The sequence below is a fragment of the Poecilia formosa genome, unplaced genomic scaffold, assembly GCF_000485575.1.
Source record: "Poecilia formosa unplaced genomic scaffold, Poecilia_formosa-5.1.2 Scaffold253, whole genome shotgun sequence".
NCBI lineage: Eukaryota > Metazoa > Chordata > Actinopteri > Cyprinodontiformes > Poeciliidae > Poecilia > Poecilia formosa.
This window is the reverse complement of record NW_006800192.1, coordinates 155,791-165,903: the sequence shown is the minus strand read 5'-3', so window position 1 is coordinate 165,903 and position 10,113 is coordinate 155,791. Positions and strand designations below refer to the sequence as shown.

At 42.3% G+C, this 10,113-nt stretch overlaps 2 protein-coding genes and 1 long non-coding RNA gene across 3 annotated transcripts; 2 read left to right on the top strand and 1 right to left on the bottom strand.

The window, feature by feature from the left end:
• Window positions 1-6: 6 nt before the first annotated feature.
• On the top strand, window positions 7-1,981 carry hoxa9b (homeobox A9b). Its single transcript, XM_007569967.2, has 2 exons — window positions 7-843; window positions 1,154-1,981. The coding sequence occupies exons 1-2, from the start codon at window positions 363-365 to the stop codon at window positions 1,390-1,392; spliced, it is 720 nt and encodes a 239-aa protein (XP_007570029.1). The 5' UTR covers window positions 7-362; the 3' UTR covers window positions 1,393-1,981.
• A 3,968-nt stretch (window positions 1,982-5,949) lies between these two features.
• On the bottom strand, window positions 5,950-7,884 carry LOC107838423 (uncharacterized). The gene is made up of 2 exons (XR_001664481.1): window positions 6,766-7,884; window positions 5,950-6,162 (listed from the first exon to the last, which is right to left on the bottom strand). It is a non-coding gene; the product is annotated as an uncharacterized LOC107838423 (long non-coding RNA).
• A 591-nt stretch (window positions 7,885-8,475) lies between these two features.
• Window positions 8,476-10,083, top strand: hoxa2b (homeobox A2b). The gene is made up of 2 exons (XM_007569966.2): window positions 8,476-9,038; window positions 9,411-10,083. The coding sequence occupies exons 1-2, from the start codon at window positions 8,702-8,704 to the stop codon at window positions 10,076-10,078; spliced, it is 1,005 nt and encodes a 334-aa protein (XP_007570028.1). The 5' UTR covers window positions 8,476-8,701; the 3' UTR covers window positions 10,079-10,083.
• The last annotated feature ends 30 nt before the right edge of the window (window positions 10,084-10,113 follow it).

Below are 10,113 nucleotides of genomic sequence, written 5' to 3'. Positions count from 1 at the left end.
ACATTTATTGCTTATAAAAGGAAATATTTGCCAATAAAACAACGAACATTTGCTATTAAAATATGGTGAGTGAAAATGGTGGCCCTTTTTTAAGCAGAGCGGTATACAGGCTGATTTATTATTTATTGTTCTGTCCCACGGTCACGTGTTTTGGGGCGCCCTATCCAGTTTTGGACAGGGTTAAACTTACTGGACGGAAGGAGCTTGTAGGTGGCGCACCAACACGACACCTTGCAATGGAATGAATCCTTTCTCTCGTCGTTGCAGGATTGTAAAACCAAGGGGTTTTTTTGTTGTTGTTTTTTGTACACCCTTTTTTTAATTTGGTACCTTGCATATTTTTTTTTCTTTACTCTGGTGCAATGGGGACGAGCTACTACGTTGACACGCGCATTCTTTCGGAGCAAGAAGAAATGGCACCGATGAGGTACTCAACCTCTGCAGGAATGGAGCAGGCGGCGCACACCGAATATGGCGGACAGGAGCCGAAATCCTCTATTTTCAGTGGATCCTGGAGCACCATCGCGGCGCATCCTCCCAACGCATATGTGCACCATCAGTACAGCGGGGAAGCCGATGGCATGCTTGCGCGTTCCTGGGCGTTGGACCCGGTCTCCGCGTCGTTGTGTTTGACGGGAATCCCGTCTGCGGCCGCGCATTACGAGATAAAGCCCGAGCCGCTGCTCGGCGGTGCCGAGTGCACGACTCTGGAGACGCACGCACCGCTTTTGTCTAACATTGAAAACGGAGCTGCCCTAACGGAGATTCCCTGCGATACATCCCCCACATCTGCAGCCAGCGACGACAAGCTGACGGCAGAGAAAAGGGAGGCTGTTGATGCAAGTAAGCAACGCAACGCTTTCCTTACTGATGCAAGTGCGTGGCCTAATAAGTCAGGTGGATGTGGGAAATGTGCCTAATTTTTTTTTTTTTGACAAATATAGGAGGGTCTTAATCTGAGACATAAATCCTGTGCAGGATGGCCTAGGATGGGAGCGGGGGGGAGGGGGGGAGGTTATGGCGGAAACTTTTGCTTAAATGTTGGCTTCTCTGTGTTTGATTCAAAATAGAACTAAAAACAACCATGAAATATTGAAAGAACCCTATCATTGTTCAGTATTGATATTTCCCTCATGGTGATGTCTTCCTCCAGACAACCCGTCGTCCAACTGGCTGCACGCAAAGCCGACCAGGAAAAAGCGCTGCCCCTACACCAAGCACCAAATCCTCGAACTGGAGAAAGAGTTTCTCTTCAACATGTACCTCCCCCGGGAGCGCAGGTATGAAGTGGCGAGGCTCCTGAATCTGACAGAGAGGCAGGTGAAAATATGGTTCCAGAACCGCAGAATGAAGATGAAGAAGGAAACCAGAGACAGAAGGAAAGACAGCTAGTGCCCCCTTTGCGTTTAAACCTGGTGGAGGGGGATGGAAGAGGGGCGGAGAGGGGAGACTTATAATTCCTGGTACGTGTTGTTGTAAATTAGTGTTGTTAAAACAACGCTGAGTGTCCATTCCCCCCCTTCCCCCCGCCCCCCCAATGATTTTCTGTGATTGTGTCTCGTGGTGGATTTAGATATCTTGTATTTTTATTTTTATTTTTATTTTTGCGCACACAGTGTGTTGACTCTGTAGGCCGTTTATGATTTGCATGAACCTTTACTTGACTACCTAGCCTATCGATATCCTTCAGCTACCTATCTGCATTGATTAACTTATTTTATTTTATTTTATTTTATTTTATTTTATTTTATTGCGGCCAATTGTGTTTTAAATGTTTGGATGCATTTGTGAAAACCCTGCGCACACTTGAAATACCTCACATGTACTGATTTTATTTAAAATAAAGTGCAGTTTGTATCATACATTTGGACGTGTTATGTCACAGTGATTCGTTTTCATTTGAATGAAGTACAATGCACCATGTTTTTGCACATGTGTAATAAACACAATACGCTGCACTGTGGGCTAGAGTCGGCCAAAAATAAAACGCATTCAAAAGGTGTTTCTCCGTTTTTTAATTTGGTTCCAACTGACTAAAGGTTTAATTTCAAAAGCTAGAAATTATTTCAACTAGGAGCGCGGGGAGGGAGGTAATTTAGGTGAAAAAAAAATGCAAAAAGACACTTTGATATCAGTTTATTGTAGTCTTCTGGAATTAAATCGTAAAACGAGTAAAAAACCCCGCAGTTTTATTTTTATTTAATGTAAGAAACTGACTTGAAAGATAAGAACGTTAGTAATGATTATGGGCTGTAATAAAATTAGTAGGATTTATCCTATAACGATCCCATTTACTTTTTACATTTTATTGCTATTATTATTATTATTATTATTATCATTTTTATTGTTTTGTTTGCTTTTAAAGTTTTGCAATCAAAATGCATTTATTTTGACTTGTTAGCGTGAATTGACAGAAGTATTTATCGCGCTCATTTCAGGGCAATTATTGCAAAGCTGATGGAAATGATCTGACTAAAACATGTTCAATAAGTTTCTGAATATTTACATTTTTGGGACTGCGATTTTTCTTTGTTTCTATTTTTCTTTGTTTTATTTTATTTTATTCATATTCAAACCGGTAAGAAGGGCCAGAAGCACTGTTAGCAATTTGGTAAAGTTATGAGGGAAGTTTAGGGTACTGACAATGGGACTCTGTCTAATGACATTTTTTTAAAACATTTTAACTTATTTTTACGATCTTTGTTGGGATTTCCTGTTCAGTTAAACCTTGAAAATGTTTTTTTTTTTTTTAAGTATCTTGCGACTGTTACTAGCCAAAAGAAATTCCTTCAAATAAAGGTGAATGGATTTTAGATTGGTAATAAAAACAGTTTAACATTAAGCTCGACACAGTTATTTTCTGATTCACGGCATCCATGCAGGCTTTTCTGGAATGCGTGCTCCCTTTTCGCTCTGTGAACTGTAGCTGCCTTCTCCAACCATCACAACCTGACTGTTTATAAGGTGCGAAAACAGTGCAGCATGCAGAGGCTCACTGGCAGCCGCCAGGCAGCATTTCTGACTTGCTTCCAGCAAACAAATCTGGGATACTGTTAGAATGAAGCAGAGGGCACCAACAAAGACCCCCACAGAGAACGGGGTGCTGAGTGCCGCGGTCGGGATTGCATTTGGGTCTGCCTTCAAAGGTGTAATTACTTTACAACCGTCTAGTCGCAGTTCTACTGTCTCGGCACAGAGACATCCGTTTGTTGTTTGTCTTTTTATTTATATATTTATTTTAAGGAGAGCTCTCTGTTGGAAAAAAAAAAAGGCGGGGAGGAGTGTGGGGGCGAAAAATAACTTTCTACTTCCCGGAAGAACGTTTAAGTGTATATTACCTCATCTAAGTAAAGTGGAAATGACCAACCCAACCTGAAAAGTGGCACTGATGGAGCTAATTAGGCTTAGTAGAGTCCAAGACTGATACTTTGTGACGATGTAGTCAAGGCTTTGTGCTCACTTGAGCGCTGGTTCGCTCATACAACCAGCAGGGGGAACCAAAGCCTAATTTGGAGGACCAGAGCAGATGATGCGTTCAAGGCACACGAGCGTTGCTCCTGTTGGAGTGCAGAGCTCCGCTTGGAGTCACCAGCGTAACGAATCACAAACTGTGTTCTGGGATTTTTCTCATTTATGTCAACGTCAATGTTTGATATTAAAGATGCGGTATTAAGCTATTTCCGGGTAAATAGCGCCATGCGACAGCACATTCGAGTTACCTTTAGCTTTAAAAATGCTACCTGTATAAAACATATAGCTTAAAAAGAATATAACTTTACAAATTGATGCCTTGAAATTAGACTCTCTCTATTTAAGAAGCTCCTGGTCTTTCTGATACTGCCTTTGTTTACAACTTTTCTTAGGAGTGTTGGACTGAGAAATAGTTTGTATGATGAGCTCAGCAGACTGGCAGTTCCATCTGGTGTTTGCTATTTGCTGCTGCCTATAGTCTGGTGGAGCTGAGTTGGGAAAGCACAGGGGAGGGGTGCTCAGCGAGAAGGCACAGAGTGATAATGCAGCTTGAAGGAGGAGCTATGTGAAAATAGGCGGGGCTTTGCATGAGCAAGTATTTAGACATCACTACCATAGGAGGTCCAATGATTTCTCAAACATGCATGAAAGAGTCAACGCAACATTCCAGGTACAGTATACTTCGACTGAGGGAATAACATTATGATGTGATGGAAAACAAGCAAATAAACAAAAAACCTCCATGAATGACAGCTGATAGTAAATCAGTTTTAAAATAGAAATAAAAACGGGCATAATCTGTCCAGTTTATTCAACTCACCATCTCAACAGTATTTTACTACAGTATTTGTAATCCAAAAAAAGTAACCTTTTCGCTCCCTTTCGGGCGTAAATCGCTTACTCTCATGCTTTTCGCTCCTCGCCCCTATAACTCACAGAGCAAAAGGCCATGTGACACATTCATTCTATAACTCCTTTGTCTTGGACACTGATGGGGATATCTTAACGAGAGCTGATATTCATATATGTGCCAAAAACCATAAATAACACTCCGCCTTCCGGAGCTCGCTTGTTGTTTTGTGCGGAAATGCCATTCCTGTCGCCTGATCTTCTCCGCGAATGCTGGGACTGGACAGTCTCACGAGCAAACACCAATGTGAGAAGCAGCGCTGCAGAAAAACAGAAAGTTGCTAAGAAGTTTTTTTTTTTTTTTTCAGCGACCTTTTACCACCTCCCCCTATTCATCACACCTCACGACACCAGCAGTGACAGATGAGCCCCTTTTGGAAGGGGGGTGGGGGGGCGGCGAGTCCAGGAGGAGGAAAAGTTGAACACATTTATCCCCTTCCAGTCTCACTGTCAGCAGTCTGTTAGTCTGGGATGAGAAGTGTGAGTTTATACTTCTCATCGAGAGCTGATATTCATATATGTGCCATTCATATATGTTGCATTATTTATTGACAATAAATAATGCGAGATTTATCCCTAAAGTTTCTGTTTTTATACCATCCAGACTAATATAGTTATGGAGCTGAGATTATTTTTGAAGATCTTACACAACAATAACAACAACAAGATGATCAATAGCTACTAATACTTATTAGCACTGAGAGTATTGGTGCTAATCTAATAATCCTAAAATATCTTAAAAAAAATACATATTCACTGTTTTCTCGGTCGGAGTTATAGTGTTTCTGTGTAGATTTTGGCACGGAGGGATAGAATAACACTTGACATTGCACTTTTAATTCAAACCTGTTAGTTGTGTCGTTTTAACAAATATGATTGGCTAAAGTTGAAAATACACACAACTGACGCGTAAATGCGTCCAAAACGTGGCGTCGCAACATTTACAAAGATAGCTGACTCTTCTCTAGGTAGGAGAGGTCGGTGTTATTTTACTTATAGGAAGTAGAACCCGCTACCTGGACATAGGCAGAATCCCCAAATGCAAATACCTGATCCCGTGGTATTACGTCCTCTAATCTGAGATATATATATATATATATATATCGTTTCAAAACTTTAGTATTGTTATCCAAGTCAGAACAATGAAATGTACAAACCCATTTTCCCCCCGAAGCTCCAGACACCAAAAGCTCTAATATAAAAATCCTCTCCACTGTTATGATTTCGACACACATTTGCACACGCTTGGCAGCGTATGCACTTTCCAGAAGGATAATGTGCGCCTTGAGTTTATGTGTATTTTTCTCCCCACCAATTTTATTTTATTTCAATGGGAAGAACATGATAACATGATTTATGTAAAGACCTCCGACCGTTTTGCCAAAAAAAACCTAACTAAAAAAAACACGTAATAAACACTTCAGTCTTCTCACTGTATTACATTAGTTATTGAAAATATTCACCCATCAATCTATCACACATGTTTATGTAAGAGATGTTACAGATGAGTGCATATTTCTTATGAAATTAATCATTTTTGCAAACATTAAAAACACAGACGCACGCTCGTGCCATTTCAGATTTATTGTTTTTTATTACTTAGAATGAAAGTAACATCTGCGTCTGGACGATGGCTGAAATATTATCGCTTTAAAAGACTCTCTGTCCGTGTGGATGCGTGGCTGCAGGGTTTTTTTTGTTTTTTTGTTTGGCCTCTTTGCCTCCCAGATGTCTCCAGAGCAGACGGGAAACGAGGCGCTCCCTGGTCCGCCCGGAAAACGTCTGTAAGTGTTCACAACAGAGAGAAAAAGATGAGGATTACACTGCCTTTAAAGACTCAGAAACAAATAAACGGATTATGTTTCAGCATTAAAACCTAAACATGAATATATACTGTGTAGAGAATATACATTTATTTTCTCCAGTTCTCCAGTATTTTGTCCAGTGATTCTATTCTATTCTATTCTATTCTAGGAATAGTTTGCGGTATAAATCATTTTGTATTTCAGAGCTTGAATCAAATATAGATTGAATGCAAAAATATTTTTGGGACCCCCTGTTCACTCCCCTCCGCCAACCTCACTTCACCCCCACGCACACATTTTTCTAAATGAAGTGAGATGGAAAAAAAAAGAAGAAGATACATTTAGTTTCGCTTAATAGTGAGATTTAAAATGCAGCTATTAGAAATGTGTTTTGTTATTTTTACTTCCATTATACCTCAGTTTCTAGGTTATAATATCGGTCAAATATTCAGAATGTTAATTTTCAAACAACTGCTCATTTTTTAAGTGTCCATTTGTACACATGTAAACTAGTTCAGGAGGGAAAACGTTCCGCTGAAGTCAAACCATCAAAAACAAAAGATCTACTCTCAGCACTCACCTCAGCGAACAATTGATCCTTAATAAAATAAAAATAAAAGCTGCTCCGTTCCTTGCAAGAAACATTTGACAGTCCAGTTATCAACATTTATTTTTTTTTAAATAATTCCCGTATTTTGTAATCGACAAAAGAGGGTTTTATCTCTCTAAATCGCACGTGGATTCCAAATATAAAGTTTTGTAATTTCTCGATAAAAGTCTTTGATCTTTAAGAGAAACTAAAATAAAGCCAGAGCCCCAGAGCCAGCGAGGCTGCGCTCTTCCTGGCACCAATATGATCTAAGGAGTGTTGGATGGTTCAGATGTGTTCTCTGGCAGAGAGCTGTCAGACCTTTTTGGCTGGAAAGATTGATCACGCTCAGGCTACCCGGGCTCTTTGTTTGGAGGCAGAGCAAGCCTTCCAATCCATGCATCTTTCCTGCTGCAGCATTGCAGTGACAAACCTCTGCAGCTCCCGCTCTCTGCGTTTAAGAACCGGTAGTATCGCGGGGAGCAGGAGGCTCAGGTCAACATCATCACTGGATCACTGTCGGATGAAGAATATTTAGGTAGAGGAAGTAAATTACAACAGCAGACAACGACATTTTAAGAAGACTTTGATCTCGAGATGTTAACTCTAATCACACATGACATCAACACTGCATCGAATTATGAAATCAGAAATCTCGCCAAAGCTATTAACAGTAGATTTTCTGCGCCTCAGCTTCTGTTAGTGTTGGGGGAGGGGTGGGACATGTCCTTTCATGTGTCTGCACCGTTTTCCCCCTTCAGGAAAGACTGAAGATGAGCGCCTTATTCACTCACAGAGACTGTGTCAGTATACCAAACGCTTGATGATTTAAGGGTCACGTTGGAAAAATAATTCACCTTTCAGGAAAACACATTATGAGATGCGTAATTTGCGCAGACGTGCCAAATACGCTCGGCCTGTGGCCAGGGGCGTTTCCAGAAAGTTTCATAAGCGGTGGCCACTAAAACGCACGGGAAGACAGCCCCAAAGCAATAACAGCATATAAAGTATGCTGATCCAGTATGTTAGAACATGTTATTTTGTCCCACTAAAAAGAAGTGTCCACGTTTAGAAAATACTGTAATATTACAAAATGTTTGACCTAAATATTTGGTCCTGGTATCATTTGAGAATGGGGTCAGAAAATTCACATTGAAGAAATGATGGGGAAAACGCTTATAAGGTAAGGTAAGGTAAGGTAATATACATGTGTAGTATGTCTTATACGTAACATATTATTTTTTTCATGTTATTAAAAACTATAAGTTAATGCAGTCAACATAATAAAGTGTTGTGAATCAAAGCTTGGCATGTCATTTCCTGAAAAATATGTGATGAACACAAAGCACATTAAACTATCTTACTTAACAGCCCAGTAAATTTATTTCTCAAAAAAAAAAACTGTTAAAATTGTCTTTGACTAACTAAAATAACTGATTAGATACATAATAAAAATGTTTTTATGTTTTGCAGAATGGATTCATAATCGGGGGGTGGGGGTGGGGGGTAGCTTGCCCCCTGAGCACCATTAATTCAACCTTCTCTGCCTGTGCTGGTATGTGCTTCGGGGGCGTTGAAAGGGGGTAATTTGGAGGGAGAGGAGCAACGGCGAACAAACAGACCCCCATCCCTCCCACCCCCCTTCCAAAAGAAAAGTGTAAATAAAACCCCAGAATGAGGCGGTCCCCTTCAGACCTTCACTTGATAAAAAGAAAAAAGAAAAAAAAACACCTAAATTGTCATTGGGCAGAAGCAATCATGTGACAAGCGGAACGCTCTAATTCCAAGCATGTCTCCCATGGAAGCATTACTCCATGGCGCAGAGGTCTCCACACGACTGTTAGAATAAACCGCGTTTTAATTCCCGATCGCCTGTTTTTACGCAGAACCTGGGCGCTTGTTCCACAACGAGGAGCTGGAGGAGGAGATGAATTACGAATTCGGGCGAGAGAGCGGTTTCATCAACAGCCGGCCTTCGCTCGCTGAGTGCCTGACATCTCTCGCTAACCCCGTCGGTGATGCGTTTGAAAGTCCATCAATCAAGGGCTCGACACTGATTCCTCCTTCCCCCTTCGAGCAGACCATCGGCGGCTCGAAGCCCAGCGTCCACCCACGCTGCAAGCGGGCTCTGAAAGGCTGCGGTCCGCTGCGGGGTGCGTGCCTGCCCACGGAGTACCCGTGGATGAAGGAGAAGAAAAGCGTCAAGAGGAGCCAGACTACCGCTTCTTCAGCCGCTGCCGCAGCATCTGACCTCCCTCCCCAAGGCAAGACGGGACTGATTAATAACTTCCCTCCTAAAAAAGGCTCCTCGTTGTCTCCGCATGGAGCTGCTGCGTGCATCATGGGCATTCCCTGCAGCCGCAACACAGTTTTTGATTTAGGATTGTGAAATCCCAACAGAAAGAGCACTGACTTGTGATGCAGCGTCTGAGCGCTAATGTTTGACAGTAATAGAGAGTGATAGATTACTCTTACACGGGCCAGCAACTGGTTAATCTTCACCCTGCGTCCTGTCCTGTCCACGCAGACCCATCATATTCAGCCCATAAATCTTCCAGGCTCTGCAAGTTTCCGCCAATGCACTGAGTGTTTTGTCATGTATCTGAACATGTTGTGCTTTTTTTCCCCCCTTTTAGATTCTCCTGAGAGACCAGAGACTCCTGCTGCTGCTGCTGTTCCCGCTGAGTTTGTGGGGACATCCAGGAGGCTGAGGACCGCGTACACCAATACCCAACTCCTGGAGCTGGAGAAGGAGTTTCATTTTAACAAATACCTCTGCAGACCCAGGCGGGTAGAGATATCCGCGCTGTTGGATTTAACGGAGAAGCAGGTGAAAGTGTGGTTTCAGAACAGGCGAATGAAGCACAAAAGGCAGACCCACTGCAAGGAGAACAGGGACAGCGATGGCAAGTATTCTGCGGGACTTGGGGACGAGTTGGAGCCGGCAGAGGAGAGCGGCGAGGACTGCGCGCTCCTGCAGAAGGAGCGGTCCGGCTTCCGCCAACACACGCTGACTTCACAACGGTGCCAAAACGGACACAATGGCGAGGACCACGGCCCTCCGAGCTGCACTGAGAAAAATCTAAAGCATCTTAGCAGCCCAGCACCCATCTGCGTGTCAACAATAGGCCCGGACAATGGTCAGTCCGCCGGCCTGGACGCCTCTATGCAGGATTACATTTTCTCCTCATCGGCCTCTTTCTCATTGGATTCATCACAGAGTCCGCTGCCTTTAGCATCTGAAACTTTTGACCTTTTGTCAGAGACACTCACAACAATGGACCTGCACAATCTCAGCTACTGAAATGTTACTTTAAAAAAAAATAATATATATATATA